Genomic DNA, 19,831 nt, shown 5'->3' with positions numbered 1-19,831 from the left:
GATACTATATGGATTGGGGGGGGTATTGTTGGAGGTGGGGTGGCAGGCAGAGCTGCTGCATGGCTTGGAGGGATAGGGAGAACTGTTGGAGGCAGGGTGGCAGGGAGAGATGCTTCATGGGGGGAATGGGGCGAGAGAGGGAGAAATGTTGGAGATGCAGATCGGGATGGGGTGGAGAGATGCACAGGGAAAGAGGGAGAAATGTTGGATGTGGAGGAGGAAGAGATGCTGTATGGGGAGGGGGAGGGAGAAAGGGCCTAGGGTGCGAGGGAGAAAGGGCCTAGGGCGCAAGGGAGACAGAGAAAGAAATATGTAGACAACGGGAGAGAGGGAGCACGGAAGAGACGTTGAACATGGGGATGGAGGAGAGGGAGGGAGAGATATGCACAGGAGGAAAAAGAGTTTTATTAACTTTCCCCTCTACGAGACTTAGTTCTTGTTTTAATTCTTTAATTAAACTGGACTCAAAGTTCTTCATACTGGAGAGCCACCTTGTCTAATGTTGTTATCCCATACACTTCCTCTCAAAATCTTCGATCCCTAGATTCTGTCTTACTCTACTTTTGCCTAGATATGCTCACTTGGAATCAACTAGTTCATCTGCTTTTTTCTATCTATCACCCAAACTCTGAAACGATCTCCCTTTGGATATTTGTCCTAATGCTGTACAGGACTCCTGTGGTGGGTTTAGAGCGAATTTTAACTTTGATCTATGTTCTTTCCTTATGGTGAATTAGCTGCTGCCTTGGTATCTGCTTTATGTTACCTGCTTTGATTCCAGAGTAGATATAAACAGGATATAAGCACCAGAATAGAATATGGAAAGAGAGAGATGTTGGATTCAGGGACAAAAGGGAATGAAAGAGAGAAGCTGGACAATTGGAGGGAGGGAAGAGAAAGGGGAAGAAATGCTGGACCACAGGGGAAGAGAGAAGGGACAGGAAAATGCTGGGGGGGGGGGAGTGGAAAAGACAGGGAGATATCAGGCTACAAGGGGGGGGGGGGGGGAGAAAGACGCTGCAAATGGTGGAACTATTTGGGAAAGGCCAAAGAGGGGTGGCAAGGAAACAAATGAGAGGAGGACAGTGATTACGGGGGGGGGGGGGGGGGGGGGGGAGAGAAATATGGTAATGATTAAAGATGAAAGGGAATGGAAGGCTGGGGAACGGAGTGAGACAAGAAATGGAATAGCTAGTGGGTGAGAGAGGGAGATGGAGAAATTAGGGCTTAACTGATAATTTTCTTTCCATTAGCTCTTCACACTATTCCAGCAGATGGAGAGAGAGAATACAGAGCTGAACTTTAGCTTATATATCCAGACCCCCAGCTAAGCCCTTCAGTAAATATCACCCAAGCGGGAGACACCCCCCCTCCCAAGACATGGAGCCTAACAAACCAAAAATTTCCAGCTAAAACAAATAAGAAAAGTAGCTGAAGACATTGCCCTCCAGAAGGGAGACTGTAAACAAGGATACTGCAAAAGCCAAAGCTGAACTGCAAGCAAACCTTATGGATTACCAAAACCACAGAATGGTCGGTCACCTTGCAGAAATAGGGGTGGGCTCCTGGAATAGTGTAAAGAACAAAATGGAAAGAAAATTATCAGGTAAGACCTAATTTCTCCTTCCATTATGTATCTTCCCAGTATTCCAGGAAGAGTGGGATGTCCAAAGCACTCCCTAATGAGGGTGGTACTCCGGCCCTGCCACCGGTAGAACAGCAGCCTCTCATGCCACCACATCCACCCAATAGTGTTTCATAAAGGAATGCAAGGTAGCCCATGTCGCTGTCCTACAAATGTCAGGTGGCACCACAAACGAAGCCTCAGCCCACAATGTCGACATCCGGCACGTAAAATGAGCCTTCAAAACCGGTGGAGGCTGCTTGTCCACCAACAAATATGCTGTCTCCACTGTTTCCAGGAGCCAATGTGCTATCGAAGCCTTCAATGCCATAATGCCCAATTTCTGCTTGCCGGACAGAACATACAATCTAGAACCCTGCACAAATCCAACAGCCGCAAGGCCACAAATTTCGCTCCCTCATCCTCTTTGCGGAAGGACGACAGCTCCACCAACTGATTAAGGTGAAAAGCAGACACCACCAACTTCAGCAAAAACGAAAGAATCAACTTCATAGACACTCCTGCCTCTGTGAAACGCAGAAATGGATCCCTGTACGAGAGAGCCTGCAATTCTGACACCCACTCTGCTGATGCAATTGCTACCAGGACAACCGTATTCAATGTGAAATTTTTCAACGATGCCTTGTGCAGTGGCTCAAACGGATGGTTCTATAAAGCCTGAAGAACAAGGTTAAGATTCCAATCTGGATAGGTGGCCCGAAAGGGTGGATGCAGTCAACCCACTCCCTTCAGGAAGCGCACTGCATCCGGATGCACCGCTAAGGAGGAATGTTATAACCGGCCTCGAAAACAGGCCAGCATCGCCACCTGTACCTTCAAGGAACCCAGAGCCAAACCCTTGTGCACTTCCTCCTAAAGGAAGCCTAAAATGTGACCAACCGAAGATGAGAAAGGATCAACACTTTGCTCCGCACTCCAACTCTCAAACGAGCGCCACACCCGAGCTTATGATGTAAGTCAATCACTTCCAAGCCTGAAGCAGAACCACAATGACGGCCTCCGAGTAGCCCTTCTGTCTCAGCCTAGCCCTTTCAATGGCCAAGCCATAAGACCAAAGGAGGAGGGATCCTCCATGAGGATCAGCCCCTGCTGAACCTGCAACAGTTCACCATTGAGCAGGCGAATGATGTCTGCATACCCCGGCCAGTCCAGAACCACCATGATCACTCGGACCTAGTGTTCTGCCACTTGCCATAACAGTCTGCCAATCATTGGCTATGGCGGAAAGGCATAGAGCAGGCCCCCAGCCAGCCCTGGAGCAGAACAGCCAGGCCCAGAGAGCCCAGCTCCCAACAGCAACTGAAAAATCACAAGGTCTTGGAATCCCCCCCCCCCCCCCCCCCCCCCCCCCAATGCTGCTGAACCAGGAGAAATGCCTGACTGAATAACTCCCACTCCTGTGAATCAAGGGAGCTCCTGCTGAGGAAGTCTGCTTCCACATTCAGTGACCCTGCAATGTGCGCTGCCAACAGAGGAGATGCTTCTCCACCCAAGCCATGAGCCAAATGGCCTACAAGGCCAGCTGCTTGTTGCTATATATAATTTATTTATTGATTTTAAATTACAAGTACATTAACTTGCACAAGAAAAACAGAAAGCAACAATCTCATGTAACATTATATTGCATATATCTACCCAAAATGATAGAAATACATTCTTCCTTAGACCTCTAATGGTGAGAGACGTTAAGAAACATGAGGAGACATTAAATCAAAAAGAAAAATTTGTATAATTCGGCTTGCCTTTAAACCCACATATACTTTTAGTTGATAAATGATGTTATTACAAAACAGGTGCCTGGATTTTTTTCATTTCTAGGAAAGATCGTAGCTGTAAAGGATCGGAGAAAACATATTTATTCCCCTGAAAGTTAATCCTGCACTTACAGGGGTAAGCTAGCAAAAACAATGCACCCAAAGCTCTAATATCATTTCTTAAATCCAAAAATTGTTTCCTTCTATCCTGAGTTGCCTTCGCAACATCTGGGTAGATCCATATTTTCTGTCCATAAAACATTTTAGTGGAGTTTTTGAAATATAATTTGAAGACATGGTTTAGATCTTGCTCAAACACAAATTGGACCAATAATGTTCCTCTATCAATTATATCCATATTAGAATCTTCCAAAAAAGCAGTCAAATCATGTAATTCCTGATGTTCTCCTTGTAAATTCTTTGCAGGACCTGTATTCAAACCTTTTTTTCAGTGGTAAATAATAAATCTTATTATATGGGGGTAAATTTGAAGCTGGTAACTGCAGAATTTCCTTCAAATACATTTTAAATAACTCATCTGCTTTTATCAATGAAGAAATAGGAAAATTCAAAAGTCTCAAGTTCAAACGTCTATTATTATTCTCCATTAATTCAATTTTCCGATGGATTATTTGTTTATCCTTAATTAAAGCTTCTACTGAAGATTTTAACCCATTAATTTCAATTTGTGTCTGTTGAGTTTGGGTGTTAGTATCGTTTTTTATTTTTTCCAATGAAGCATCGAATTTTTCTAGTTTACTCACGATTGTAGCAAATTCATTAGTGGATTTAGTCACTGCTACCGTCAAAGCTTGAACTGCTTTCCAGACTTCCGTTAGTGTAACCTCTCCTGGATTTTCCTGGGACTTTAAGTCCACCCCTTCAAAACTCCGAGATAGTTTGCCGAACGAAGTCCCCCTAGCAGCGCCTTCCGCATCCAGCGGGGCTTCCCCATCTCGGGTCGAAGCAGGGCAGGGAGGCGGAATCAACTCCGGCGGCGTGAGAGAAACCTCATAGCCCAGAAGCGCCGACGCTCCTCCGTCGGGGCTTAACATCGGGCTCGCCAAGCCGGTCTCAGGTGGGATATTCTGCAAGAAGTGATCGAGAGTTTGCTGAGTTGGGGTCGAAGTTATTGCCTTCGGCAATAGGTTTTTCGTCGCACCCTTCCTTTTGGTATGTGGCATATTTCAGAGAGGTAAAGATTTTCAGCGTTCTCAGTCAACCTCGCGCAGCATTCAGGCGGCCATCTTGTAACGCCTCCCAGCTGCTTGTTGCAAGTGCCCCCTTGCTTGTTGATGTATGCCACCATTGTGGCATTGTCAGATAACACTTGCACAGGTGAACCCGCCAACAGAGATTCAAACTCAGCCAGCGCCTTGTGTACCACATGGAGCTTCAGAAGATTGATTGGCTTCCTGGCCTCTTTTGAGAACCAGGTCTCTTATGCCAACAGAGGGCTAGAATGCACCCCCCCCCCCCCCCCCCGCAGCCCAACAGGCTTGCATCCATCGTCACCATCTGCCAGTGGGAGATCTGGAACAGAACAACCTGAGACCGATTCTGCAGCGCCAACCACCATGCCATGCTCTTCCTGACAGCTGCTGTCCAAGGTAGCCGCTCAGCGTAGTCCTTGGAGACCGGGGACCACCAATCGAGCAATGACTGTTGCAGCGCAAGCATCCATGCCCTCGCCCAGGGCACCACCTCCATAGTTGCCGTCATGGATCCTAGCACCTGAACATAATCCCAAAAAGGCAACTATCACAACCAAAACCTTGGAAAAGGTTCTAGGTGCTGGGGTCAAGCTGAATGGCATTGTCCTGAAATTGAAAATGGCAGGAGATATGATAAGAGGTCTATAAAATCATGAGTGGAGTGGAACAGGTAGACGTGAATCACTTGTTGCATTGGGAAGGCCTTGGTAGGGGTACGAATACCACGCATAACTGTGGATAACTGCCCGCCAGGTGGCGCCACCACTGGCTTATCAATCGAGAGAGCCGCCAGAACCTCCATAATAAAGGCACCTAACTCCTCCCAATGAAACAAATGGAGGACCTGCAGGTTGTCCCCCTAGCAAAGCCTTTGATACGGTCCCCCACAGAAGACTTGTGAATAAGCTGAAAGGGTTGAACTTAGGACCGAAAATGGTGAACTGGATAAGAAACTGGTTGATCGACAGGTGGCAGAGGGTGGTGGTAAATGGAATCCACTCGGAGGAAAGGAAGTTGAGCAGTGGAGTTCCTCAGGGGTCAGTGCTGGGGCCTATTCTGTTTTAACTTATTTGTGGGAGATATTGCTGAAGGGTTGGAAGGAAAGGTGTGCCTTTTTGCGGATGACATGAAAATAGCTAATAGAGTGGATACCCTGGAGGGAGTAGAAACGATGAGAAGGGATCTCCAAACGTTAGAAGAATGGTCAAGGGTCTGGCAGTTAAAATTTAATCTTAATCCTAATAGGGGATATATATATATATAATAGGAGGTACCTAAAACATTAACAACAAACAGTACTCCTGTTCTATATAAATTATAAAATCTTTATTAGTGAAAACAAACCAGTGCATTAAAAGAATTACCAAATAGTATCCCTGCAACTCACTCACACTGCCATCCACACCAGACATATACCCTGATCACATATGTAAATCCCACAAAGAACATTGAACATAAACTCTAAATTGCAGTTTCTTCAGTCTCTGTGTATCATCAGAGCACAATATCAATAAAGATCAGTCAGTGAGCCCTAAAAAAAACACAAGGGCACACAAAACCCAGTTCTTAATAATTGTAGCAGACATTGAACATTGCTGATCTTTGTATCCAACAAGTTCTCAAGTGAAGAAAGAAAAAAACTCCACTGCAATATAAAGCCACTGTTCTTATCCCTTTGATAAAAACAAAACCACAGAGAAACACTGGGAATTGCAGAGTCACACAAATCTTCTGTGATCCTCCTGCACACAGTCAAACCTTTAGATTAAAGGCAGCCAAAGAATGCTTCAGGTAAGTGGGAGGCTTCCAGGGATAGGTAAATTAAACCCACATAGTTGGTATACTCCAAAGTTCCCCAATGTGAGACCGCATTTCGTAGCTCTTCCTCAGGGGGAACCACCCCTTATCACCTATAACATATCAGCAAACAGAAAAAAACACACAATAACATAGGCAACTAACAATCTAACAATCACTTTTCAAATTAATACAATCCATATAGATATACATTGTAGCAGCTACTCACCAACGGGACTAACGTCCAGGCAGGGAATCCCAGCCCCACCTCCAAGCTTCCAGCTCATAAATTGCAGCACAGAACGCAGGCTAAATACCAAACAGTGAAGAGCAAATGCCCTAACCTTAAAGAGACAGAGTCTCAAATCCATTCAATTTCCAGATTAAGCCCTCTAGGGGTCACAGTATCCCACTGAAAAATATAACGCTGCTCAATAGCAAGCAACCTAGCAGAGATGTCCCCACCTCCCCCCTTAGGGGTAGGCAGCTGTACTAGCACAACACATTTCAAATCCTCTAAAGTGTGTTTACATGAAGCCCAATGAGCTACTAGAGAAGCATCTTTTTTACAAATTCTAAGATTACTAACATGCTCTGCAAGCCTCTGCTTTAAACGCCGTTTAGTATGCCCGATGTAATATAAAGGGCAAGGGCATATAATACAGTATACCACCCTCTCACTATTACAAGTGGTGTTGCTGTGCAAATAAAATCTTTTTGTGGTATGTGGGATAGTGACCCAATTAGTGGGAATAGAGTGCTTACAATAAACGCATTTCCCACAAGGGGAATGCTGACCAGCACTCCTATCTGAAAAAGGACGTTTCAACAATTCACCCAGGTTAGCCTGTCTACTGTATGCAATTTTAGGGCGCTCTCTGAATTCAGGATGAAACGACAGAACGTGCCAATGCTTATGTATCAGTTGTCCAATTTTTGAAGCCCGGTGAGAAAAGGGAAGTACACATGCTAAAGCCTTCCCTTGCGCAGCCTGCCTAGGCAGGAATAACCATTCTCTCTGGGCATATAAAGCTCTCTTATATGCCTTTCTAACCACTTTTACCGGATAACCCCTTTCTATAAATCTACCCCACGTCTCTAGCCTGGGTTTTAAATTCCAGAACAGAAGAACAAAGTCGACGCAACCTCAGGAACTGACCCACAGGAACACCCTTTCTCAATGCTACATGACGATGACTAGAATAATGCAGGAGGGTGTTCCTGTCGGTCGGCTTCCTAAAAATTGTAGTCTGAAAACCCTGAGTATCAGACTTAACAATGTTAATGTCAAGAAACTCGATCATCTTTTTATCTACCCTAGCGGTAAACTTAATGTGGGGGTCAACAGAATTGAGGTCTGCAATGAAGGACAGTAGCTCACTCTCTGGCCCGTCCCAAAACATACATTCCATTATACAATATAGTAATATACAAAAACAGCAATTTTCTGTATTTTACCATCCTCTCCTACTTGTGTTCACATGCACACTTTGTAGCAATTGGCTAATTCCTTATCAGTAATGCATAATCACAGCATGGAAAACCAGCTAACAAATAAGTAGTATGAAACACCTGGTGTCCTTCCTCTCTGAACACATTTCTGTTGGAACATCTTGGCGTCTGCAGGGTCCTCAGTCTCTCATCACCATCAAGGTTATATCCATGTGTATCTGCCATATATGGGCCGCATAGCCTCAGTTCCTCCCGAGTTTCTCCTTGGCATGTGATATGTACTTTCCAGTTACTGATAAAGCACTCTTGCATACATGCAGCTGCAGGGAGAAACTAAAATTATGCTGACAACAGCAAACTAGGAAATCTGAGGGCTAGCCGGGCCATCTTACAGGCCTAGGATAGGGAGGAATATACAAAAGTAAAAAGGAGAAGGATGAGAAAGAGGGTTAAACAGAAAGGCAGTAATGAAAAGTAATTAATAAGCCTGTTCGTCCTTGGAGAATGAAAGAACCCGCAGCTAAAATCTGCCTGACCAGATACTTCTCTCACTCTGGAAACACCAGGCTAAGTCCCTCAGGGCTGTGAAGCAAAACAAAATTCCAACAATGGAGCACACTCTGACCATAAGCGTTCTTTGAAAAACGAGGAAGAATAGCTGTGTTCTGCCAGCTAGTCACAAGCACTGCCCCACAATCTGTCCGAAAACAATCGGATCCAGCTTGGAAGGGTCCAAATTCAGCATCAGATGCCCTCCTTTGAGGCCAACAGCTAAGGAAGGGAACTCAGCAAGCAGCCCTCCACAACTACGTCAGGAAAGGCGAGAATTAGTGAAAATGCTCCAACCCTGAGAAAACCTTCTTGCCAAAGAATAGCACTAAAAAAAAACTTGAACGCCAAGGAGCAAACCGTCTGGTCCAAGAAACCCTGAGGGCGAACAGGAGCGAATCCCAACGCATGAACAGAGCCTGCCAAAATCCACAGGAAGAAGAAGACGGCCCCACAATGAGGAAACTAAACATCAACCAGGTAAAAACCAAGAGAAAGAAGGAAATATAAAGTGTTTTCTTTGTTTTGTTTTTTTTAACAGCTTTCTCCACCAGCAACAGGAATAAATCAGAGCATACCTCAGGGGAAGGAACTCAGACATACTTGCCTCTATTGAAGAAAAGAATCCCACAGGGCAGGAAAAATAGCTCCATGCCACAAACAACCATTACCCCACTAGAAAGACTGCCAAGGGAGGTAGGGGAGGGACCCAGGACCACTGAGTGTCATCTGAAATACCCAAAACAAGGGATATCAGCACACTCCACTGTCACCCAGAAGAATCTGGGACAGGTGCTAACAGCCTGCTATCCAGAGTAGCTGCATGATCCATCCACCATTATCTAGGAGACAGAGAAAATACTGAACATTCCAGGCTACACAATACCCTTAAGGGGGCAAACTACTTGGAACTATTTTCTCTGTCTCCTTCTGCTGGTGGATGGACACAACCTATTAGTCTAGACTGGTTTGGTATAGATATGAAGGAATTTATTGTCTGTAACCCACCCTTATCCAAAGCAGTGAACAAACGCAACATGCATAATAAATACATAAATAATTAGTAAACAACATACTCAGGAGTTCAGTTTAATTTCAGACATTCTTAAAAACGTAATAATGTATTTTTAAGAACATGGGTTGAACAAAATGTGATTTTAATACTTTATATTTGACTGTACATCAGAGGCATGCCTAGTTATATTGCTGTAATCCGCCTTGACCCTAAGCATGTGCCAGTGTTGGTGGCTCAGGAAGCTGTCACAGACTGCCTAGGTCTAAGAGGCAGAAGGTGTGTGACTGCAAGAGAAAAAAAGCTTTTTCTTACTATTTTCTCATTGTTACCAATTTGCTTATTTTTTACTTTTTTTTTAGCTTTTCTCCTTACTTTTCTTTTTTAAAATTCTTTTGTTTACGCTTTAGTTTAGTTTAAAAATAATATTTTTGATTCTTTTTGTTTAAAATTCAGAAAAGCAGAATACTAGTTATCAGACGTGTGAAGCCCCACCCAGTGCATCCCAGAATGTACTGGGCAGGGCTGGGTGCTGCCAATTTCAAGGTGGCGCTGGAAGAGGAGGGAATGTACTAACTCCCTCCTCCAACAAAGGTACAAGGGGGGGGGGGGTGGAGAAAAGAGCAGCTAGACCACCAGGTTGGGGAAGCCTTGATCTGTGGCCCAATGAGCTACCAAGGCTTTTTTTTTTTTGGGGGGGGGGGGGGGTAAGCGAGGGGGGCTGGAGATCCACTGGATCTCCAGCCCCCTGTGAACTTGTGCCGGGGGGGGGGGGGGTTGGAGGGACTGGAAGTCCACTGGACCTCCAGCCCCCATGTCCCTGGCTTGGGGTGGGAGTTTGGTAGGGGCACTAGGCCACCAGGGCCTTGCTGTTTGGGGTTCCACAGATCTCCAGCCCCTGTGTTTGACAGCCTGGACCTGGCAAACAAGTGCGAGAGGATTCCTCCCGTACTTTAACCTATGATCAGAGATAATAGCGCGCATAAATTTGTAAGCTATTATCTCTGATCAAATGGGCGGTAAAGCCCCACGCTGTTCCAGCGCTATTTTTGGAGCGCTGTTTGGAACAGTGCTGGCTTTTCGATCATCTGGGCATTAGTCAGCTAAATAGGAGACGTGGTTTTATTATTATTCCAGAGTGCAAAAGTTATTTTACACATATCTCTATGCTACCACACCTAGTGAGGATTACTGGAATTACCTTTACATACAAATACACCTCAATACTTCTTGTTGCTCTATTGAGCCACAATTCACCACACCCTTCCTCAACGAGTCTTCCACACATATGAGTCTGAGCATGCCAATGGTGACCAGGCATGCACCTTTCAACTGGTTAGTCTGTGCCTTAATACAAAATTGACTCAAACCCAATGTACTGAATAACAATGGGCTTATTTGTTGAAACATCACCTTTGCTGGAAGAAATATTAGTTTTCACAACTAGCATACCATAAGAACAGCCATACTGGGTCAGACCAGTGATCCATCTAGCCCAGTATCCTGCTTCCGACAGTAGCCAATCCAGGTCAAAAGTACCTGGCAGAAACTCAAATAGTAGCAACATTCCATGCTACCAATCCCTGGGCAAGCAGTGGCTTCCCCATGTCTATCTCATTTTCAGTAGTATTTTAATAACTATTCAAAACCATGCTTTTCTGTATAACTGTATACCAATTGTGAAATAAACACTAGTAGGAATGCTTCCACAATACCTTCATTAAAATCCATGGCCCCAGCAAACACCAAAGCTGCAAACTCCCCAATGCTGAAACCTGCAGCAGCTACACATTTTTCAATAGCCTAAAATAAAGAATAAAACTACTTATACACAAAAGAATAAAAAACAGAATTAAAAATACTAACAGGCCTACTTAGGATTTCCTAAATATCAACTCAATTATTTTTTGGCCCTATCTCTCTTTTGGTCTTACTGTTAGGTTTCTTATTCATTTTATTTCTTATATTTTTTGGGTCAGACATTCAAAAAAAGCTGAGCTCCTAAGTCTATGCCCTATGTTCAACCAAACTTAGGGCCTCTTTTAGGTGTGCTAGTGTTTTTAGCGTGCGCTAATATTTAGGGCGCACTAAATGTTAGAGACATCCATAGGAATATATGGATGTCTCTAACATTTAGCATGCCCTAAATATTAGCGCACGTTAAAAACGCCTTAGTAAAAAAAACCTTTAAGAACGTAAGTTTTCCTGAAAATTCATCTTATTTAGAAGCTCAAAGGGGGGAGGGAAGAGGAGGCAGTTATCAAGGTACATAAATGCGATCTTTTACCACACCTTGATATACAAGGACATTCAGCAACTTGAAATATCTCAATAAGCCACCTCACAAGCAGCATTATTCCAGTAGCCCAGGAACATCAGGCACAAAGATGCGGCCCAATGTTCCTAGGCTGACAGAGCAGCACCCCGTCTCCCCCAAAGGGTCTCAGAACCCTGAAAGAGCCCATCATGTAGATTATTTATGGCCCAGGGTGGTCTTCGGGCAAGAGCCCACCACTGTCATCAAAATAGTGCCCCTAGTGGAAACATGGAATGGAAAAATTACCCCTGGAGACAGTTTGACGATGCTACCAATCTGGGAAAGAGCAACTGAGCATCACTCCTATCCAAAGACACCCTGTACCACCAATAATCAACATGGTAATCCCTTTCAGGGGTCTGGGACCCTGGGGTAGGGGCTGCTCTGCCAGCCCAGGAGCATTGGGTTGCCACTTTGTGGAAAACTACTCACAATTGCAGTAATAGCTAGAGCACTGGTAAACTAATACAAGAAAATACAAGCTCTAGCTCTAATACTTTCACAGTAGCTCATATATAATTATGTTTTTTGTTAAAGAGAAAAGCCCTCAGAAACCCATGACACTCAGTCTTAGGTTTAAAACACTGTTACTAAGTTTGTAACGTTGCATACAGTGTTTAGTTTCTATCATAGGGCAAAAACTCTTACTTGTGCTTTTGAAGCACTGGATTGGCAATGGCAAAGTGCTGCTAGACTAAATGTGCTCGAATGAAACTTCATTTAAAGAAGCACTTAACTTTTATGGTCAAGCAATCAGGACCCAGCAAGTAGTCTTTGAAGTTCGACTGGGCCTCCATTTCACTCTCAAACGGCTTCGTCAGGAACTATGCTTTATGCTGGTTTTAATCTTGAAATCTCCGTCGGCGCCATTTTGAAAACGGAGATTTCAAGATTAAAACCAGCATAAAGCATAGTTCCTGGAGGCAAAAACACATAGTAAAACTTTTTTAAGGTATATTAAAAGCAGGAAGCCGGCAAAAGAATTGGTTGGACCGCTAGATGACCGAGGGGTAAAAGGAGCAATCAGGGAAGACAAAGCCATAGCAGAGAAATTAAACAAATTCTTTGCTTCGGTCTTCACCGAGGAAGATTTGGGAGAGATACCGGTGCTAGAAATGGTATTTGAAGCTGACGAGTCAGAGAAACTTAATGAATTCTCTGTAAACCTGGAGGATGTAATGGGGCAGTTCTACAAACTGAAGAGTAGCAAATCTCCTGGACCGGATGGTATTCATCCCAGAGTATTGATAGAACTGAAAAATGAGCTTGCAGAGCTAATGTTAGAAATATGTAATTTATCCTTAAAATCGAGTGTGGTACCGGAAGATTGGAGGGTGAAAAATATAACACTGATTTTTAAAAAAGGTTCCAGAGGAGATCCGGAAAACTATAGACTGGTGAGTCTGATGTCGGTGCCGGGCAAAATGGTAGAGACTATTATTAAGAACAAAATTAGAGAGCATATTCAAAAGCATGGATTAATGAGACAAAGTCAACATGGATTTAGTGAAGGGAAATCTTGCCTCACCAATCTACTACATTTCTTTGAAGGGGTGAACAAACGTGGATAAAGGTGAGCCGGTTGATATTGTGTATCTGGATTTTCAGAAGGCGTTTGACAAAGTACCTCATGAAAGACTCCAGAGGAAATTGGAAAGTCATGGGATAGCAGGTAGCGTCCTATTGTGGATTAAAAATTGGTTTAAAGGATAGAAAACAGAGATAAGGGTTAAATGGTCAGTATTCTCAATGGAGAAGGGTAGATAGTGGGGTTCCTCAGGGGTCTGTGCTGGGACCGCTGCTTTTTAACATATTTATAAATGATCTAGAGATGGGAATAACTAGCGAGGTAATTAAACTTTCTGACAACATAAAGTTATTCAAAGTTGTTAAATCGCAAGAGGATTGTGAAAAATTACAGGAGGACCTTACGAGACTGGGCGTTTAAATGGCAGATGTCATTTAATGTGAGCAAGTGCAAAGTGATGCATGTGGGAAAGAGGAACCCGAACTATAGCTAAGTAATGCAAGGTTCCACGTTAGGAGTCACTGACCAAGAAAGGGATCTTGGCGTCCTTGTTGTTGATACGTTGAAATCCTCTGTTCAGTTTGCTGCGGTGGCTAAGAAAGCAAATAGAATGTTAGGTATTATTAGGAAAGGAATGGAAAACAAAAGTGAGGACGTTATAATGCCTTTGTATTGGTCCATGGTGCAACCGCACCTCAAATATTGTCTTTAATTCTGGTCACCACATCTCAAAAAAGATATAGTGGAGTTAGAAAATGTACAGAGAAGGGCGATGAAAATCATAAAGGGGATGAGACAACTTCCCTATAAGGAAAGGCTGAAGTGTCTAGGGCTCTTCAGCTTGGAAAGAAAATGGCTGAGGGGAGATATGATAGAGGTCTATAAAATAATGAGAGGAATGGAATGGGTAGATGTGAATCGTTTGTTTACTCTTTCCAAAAATACTAGGACTAGGGGGCATGTGATGAAGCTACAAAGTAGTAAATTTAATACGAATCGGAGAAAAATTTTCTTCAGTCAATGTATAATTAAACTCTGGAATTCATTGCCAGAGAATGTGGTAAAGGCAGTTAGCTTAGCGGGGTTTAAAAAGGGTCTGACGGTTTCCTAAAGTCCATAGACCATTATTAAATTGACTTGGGGAAAATCCACTGCTTATTTCTGGGATAAGCATCATAAAATGTTGGGATCTAGCAAGGTATTTGTGACCTGGATTGCCACTGTTGGAAACAGGATGCTGGGCTTGAAGGACCTTTGGTCTGTCCCAGTGTGACAATACTTATGTACGTATGTAAGCACTTAAGCAGTTGCTAGTACTCCAGATATCCTCCTGGTTAAGAAGGCTCCATGTGGGCTGCCTTTATAGGGAGGGCACCCCTATTTCTTTCAATCTCTCTCTCTCTCTCTGCCTGCTCCACAGCACACACACACACACCTATAGCTCTCTGTTGATCCTGTATACCCTGCTGTGGCACAAACTACCCCCCTCCCACAGCTGTCTCTTAATGACCATTGCATAACTGAATTTTTACATACCTCTTTCCAGCTTTCTCTCTCTTACAACTGCATGTCCCTCCCCAGCCTCTGCACCCCAGGACATACACCCAGCACTCTCTCCCTCCTGCGGCTACAGTTGCAACAGCTCTCTCCCTATCATACCCCCACAGCACAGACATCCAGGTCTTCCTCCTCCCATCACCCAATGCATTTCAGTGGAAGGAGTTCCAGTTTGTGTAGCACAGAAACTCAGAATGAAGCATAGCATTCCCACTTCCCAAACCACCCCCACCCATCAAAACTACCTCCCACCAACTTTAGTAGATGTCATTGCCCCTACTGTCTCTATTTGGAATGATTTACCCTTGGAACTTAGGTTAGAAATTTGTTACTATTCCTTTAGGAAAAAGCTGAAAACATACTTAAAAAATAATCTTATGTTTTGTAATTTTTTTTTATTTTTACTATGGATTGTTTCTTTGTTTAGTTTTTATTTGAAATGTGTTGTTTTTCTTGATTCTATGTAAAGATATAATATGGTATTTTTTGCTGTTGACTGTGTAAAACAATTGCCTAGGCCATTTGTTTAGATTAAGCGGTATATAAACCAGAGATAAGATACAGAGCAGCAACTGCACAGCTGAATTTACTTTCTATTGCAAGCAAGGAAGTCAGGAATAAAGGAGGCAACAAGAGACAGAAAGAAAGAAGAAACAAGAAGTAAAAGTGCTCAACACAGACATAGAACATTTAGGATTCTGAAAGGGAAAATGAACAGACCATACGGTGGTAGACTAAAGAGGCAAGGCCAAGGGTGTAAATGTCTGCCTAAAGGAGAAGGCTGTATGAATAGCAGCTAGAGGCAGTGTAGAACAGCAGCCTCTCTCTAATACAAGCCATCATCATCAATTAGGATGTGATGGGGAGTGTGTATAACGAATGCAGAGGTCGACTGAATTTCAATTTCAGTTATGGTGCCGAAATCAGACCAAATTCTGCCTGGTTTCAGTTTCAGGTTATTTTTTTCTCCGTTTTTGGTTTCAGCAGAAAATGACCATGTGTTTTCTGTGGAAGCCAAAAATGTGTATTTTGTCCCATTTGTCTCTCTCCCCTCTCCCTCACCCACAGGCCCCCTTGAGCCTATTTTCAATCTCGGGTGGTCTAGGGGAGTAGTTGGGGCAAGAGCAATCCCGTTACTCCTGCCCTTTTCAGATCTGCTCTCAAATTGGACGCTGTGACTGGGGCATCATTGCTGTCCTGACTATATCACTAGACCACCGGGGGAGGGGGAGTACTCTTTGTTTTTGTTTTAATTTTGATACTGTGATCACCCTAGAGAGCTTGCATTGTTACAGCACTTAGCTGACTCACAGCAGGAGGTGGGCTGGGCTCTGATAGAGAGACTGAGATCATTTGCTTGTGCACCATTCCATGTGCTGGACCTGAAGCAAATTACTGCTAAGTGAATTCTATTTATTTTATTGTGGTTATAAAGTTGCTTTCTACATTGATGAAACTGTTATAATTTATTGGGAATATTTAGATTTATTTACAAAAGGAAAGCTATATTCCAAAGGAATTTGAAAGTTTAATCTTGAACTGAAAATTCCTTGAGCAGACTCTACCATTCATTCTGCTCAAACCCTAGAGAGCTTGCATTGTTACAGCACTTAGCTGACTCACAGGGACCTTCAAGCCCTGATGTTGGAGGCAGACTTAGACGCTGTTGCAATCACGGAGACGTGGCTGAATGGGCAGCAGTGACCATCAAACGGTTTGGTTTGATATGACGGCTGAAGAGGAGGGCGGCCACTCAAAACTCAAAGTCCTGGATTTCAAGCGTGCTGACATTAGTAAAATGGGGGAATACCTAAGGAAGGAGCTGATGGGCTAGGAGGACGAAGTGAAAGGACAGTGGTCCAGGCTGAAAGAAGCTATAAATAGGGCCACAAACCTTTATGTAAGGAAAGTAAATAAAAGCAAGAGAAAAAGGAAACCGATATGGTTCTCCAAGCAAGTGGCTGAGAAAATAAAGGCTAAAGAGTTGGCGTTCCAGAAATACAGAAAAACTCAAGACGAGGAACATGGGGAGGAATACCGGAGGAAACTGAAAGAAGCCAAGAGAGATACGTCTGGCGAAAGCGCAAGCGGAAGAACAAATGGCTAAAAAAGTAAGGAGGGGTGACAAAAATTTCTTCAGGTATATTAGTGAAAGGAGAATGATTAAAAAGGGAATTGTGAGACTAAAAGATACTGTGAACCGCTATGTAGATGATGAAGAAAAGGCAAATTTGCTAAATAGATACTTTTGTTCTGTTTTTACTGAAGAAAATCCTGGAGAAGGACCGCGATGGACTGGCAAAAGTTCATTTGAGAGTGGAGTAGATATAGCACCGTTCACGGAAGAGAGTGTGTATGAACATCTTGAAAAACTAAAGGTGGACAAAGCCATCCACCCCAGGATACTGAGGGAGCTCAGAGAGGTTCTGGTGGGTCCTCTTAAAGATTTGTTTAAGATTCTCTAATGCAAACTGCAAGCTCTGAGAATGCCGGAGTTTTTGGTTTTGGTTTCAACAGAAAACATGTGACCTTTCAACTGCAATTTCGGCTATAGCCTCTAAATGAATGAAATGGAAGTAGGATGAAGAGACAGGAAAATGAGGAATAGCTGCTAAGAAGTGGGTTTGAACATGGGTGAGAAAAATCACAGGCACAGCTAAAATTCAAACCCTGCCACTGCCCCAGAACCAAGGGTCCACAAAAAAAAAAAAAAAAGAGGTAAAACTGAAGGGAGAGGAGACCAAAGAAATGCACTATCTAATCCTAGAAATTATTTCTCTGCATATCCCCAGAGTATTTTTGCTGGCATGTGTCAAATGTTTTATAAACTTAAGTTGACTCCTTGGGGGGGAGGGGGGTATAGGAGTGGGAAGGGTAATGTTCAATGCATAATAGAGGGACATGTGTATTATTAGATAGGAGAACAATCCTTTGAAGGAGCACATTAAGAGGACCCACCAGTAAATATTGTTGGGATAATACACTGAGTAAAACACGAGTTATAAATATTGGAGTTTCATATAAAAGTTTATTGTTAATAGTTATGCAACTGCACAGTAATTATACATGTACACATTATAGATATAGGAGTAGACAAGAAGGAAGGGATAGGGGAGAAAAGTTTGGAAAACATTGATGATGGACATTTCAGGTTTAGTAATATGTACTAGACTTTGCTGTTATACGATTTATATTGACTGAGATGGAATTGTATACCATGTGACCTCATCAATAAAAAATTGTTGAAACAAACTTAAGTTGACTCCTACTTAGCTATTAATACCAAATAATTCCCTTTTTGAATTTTTGGTATATGCAGTTTCTGTTGAAGCAGACTGGAGACCTAGGATGGCCCTGGATCATGGGAAGAAAATGAATCCTCAGTCTATAAAACACTTTCTCCTCACCATCTTGTGGGCATCAGACTGGATTACTTTAGTTCCCACCTCCAGATGTCATTCTTTCTTACCACCTATGCTACTAAAATTCCACAAACACTGTAAATGCAGCAACCAGCTACTCAGAATCTGCTGTTTTACAGATCCATTACATATGCAGACATTGGACATTTTGTAACATAAGAAAAATGTCTTAACTATCACTTTTCAAACTTGAGTTTACTGACAGGTTGGAAGACCTGGTTGACTTAATGCATACACTTACTGTGATCACGCCAAGATACTTACTTCAGGCGTCTCCTGGTTCAGTTTTTCAGCTGCAGCTAGAGAAGCCATAAACACAGCAGGCTGGCAATGGACAGTTTTATTTAGCTCTTCTTGGGGACCATTCAAACATAAATACAAGAGATCGTAGCCCAGCACCTTATTAGCAGCCTCGAACATGGCCCTGACGGTGGGGTATTTCAAGAGACCCTTCCCCATTCCCACAAACTGACTGCCCTGGCCGGGAAAGAGCATGATAGAGCTGTCCAGTGGGCACCTTCTGAGTTCACGATAGCTTTCCACTGCTTTCTCCGTTTCTTCCAACATCTCGGACAGCTTCTCTGTTCTACCTGACACATTGTTGTTACCACCGCTGCCGCCATTCTCCAAGCGGCCGCCTAACTCTGTTGAAACACCCCGACTCAGTCCTGGAGAACACCTCCAAGCACAAAGCCACCTCCTCAACAGCAATATCTCACTAAAATAGAAGCGCCTCATTCTGCAAGTTGAGCAGTATATTTGAATCGGAATCACTGGCTTAACTTTGGCTCGTTTTTCTTACTTGCTTGCCAGCTTTGATTTGATTCAAGTTTAAAAATAAAGTAAAAATGGAATGGAACCATATTGCTTGAGACTGTACATCCCGGGACACGCTCACATTTCAAAGAAGCCATGCGCAAGGGAACATACAGGAAAAGTGCAGTGTGTCCCACTGCTAACTCTTCCGTGTATGAACACAGGACGTGGAATTAAGGTTCGACTTCCGCTTTGAGAAAAAAATACAGTAGTACTCACACTGCTTTCATGCCTCGTACTGACGTGACGCTCTGCTACATCTGCTAGTTATGTCAACAAAACAGAGAAATAGTAGCTTCCCTTCTGAACCGCCAAAATATTAATTCGGTTCAAAGGAAGTGCAACATTTTTCTCAAAGAAGCATAAATTATTTTTGGCATTACACAGAGGCTCTTTTTGTTTATATTTTCATACGTTTGAAAACTGCATCCACTTCGGACGGGCGTCTTAAAACATGTTGAAGCTCACCCACCACTAAGGAGGAGGTTGCATGAACAGGAGACGGGGTGGCCCTTCCTATCTAGTCTATTATGCGGGCTGAAGCCAGTAGGCGGAGCATGACGGTAGCAGACGTTGCTGTAGTTCACCCAAAACAATAGCAAAAGATTCTTAGAAATAAATGCATGTTCCATCTGTAAAAAGTCTAAGCAGCTCCAGTTGGACATGCAGTACCTTTAAAGGTGGAGGACAAAATATGTCTTTTTTTTTTTACTTATTTGACAGCTTTTTAATTTATTAGAAAGCTTCCCAGATGTAGATATAAATATC

General features: G+C 43.3%; 1 protein-coding gene across 1 annotated transcript in view; it reads right to left on the bottom strand.

Annotated features, from left to right (window-relative positions):
* MCAT (malonyl-CoA-acyl carrier protein transacylase) overlaps nt 1-19,239 on the bottom strand; it is a 30,284-nt gene extending 11,045 nt beyond the window's left edge. Inside the window, exons 1-2 of the mRNA XM_030215302.1 lie at nt 18,512-19,239; nt 11,139-11,226 (exon numbers count right to left, since the gene is read on the bottom strand). Of these exons, the coding sequence (XP_030071162.1) occupies nt 11,139-11,226; nt 18,512-18,985 (562 nt within the window). The 5' untranslated portion in view covers nt 18,986-19,239. The remainder of the gene's footprint in view (nt 1-11,138; nt 11,227-18,511) is intronic.
* Between the last annotated feature and the right edge of the window lie 592 nt (nt 19,240-19,831).

Source organism: Microcaecilia unicolor, chromosome 9 (genome assembly GCF_901765095.1).
Source record: "Microcaecilia unicolor chromosome 9, aMicUni1.1, whole genome shotgun sequence".
In the NCBI taxonomy this organism is placed as follows: Eukaryota; Metazoa; Chordata; class Amphibia; order Gymnophiona; family Siphonopidae; genus Microcaecilia; species Microcaecilia unicolor.
This window is presented reverse-complemented; position numbering and strand designations above follow the sequence as displayed.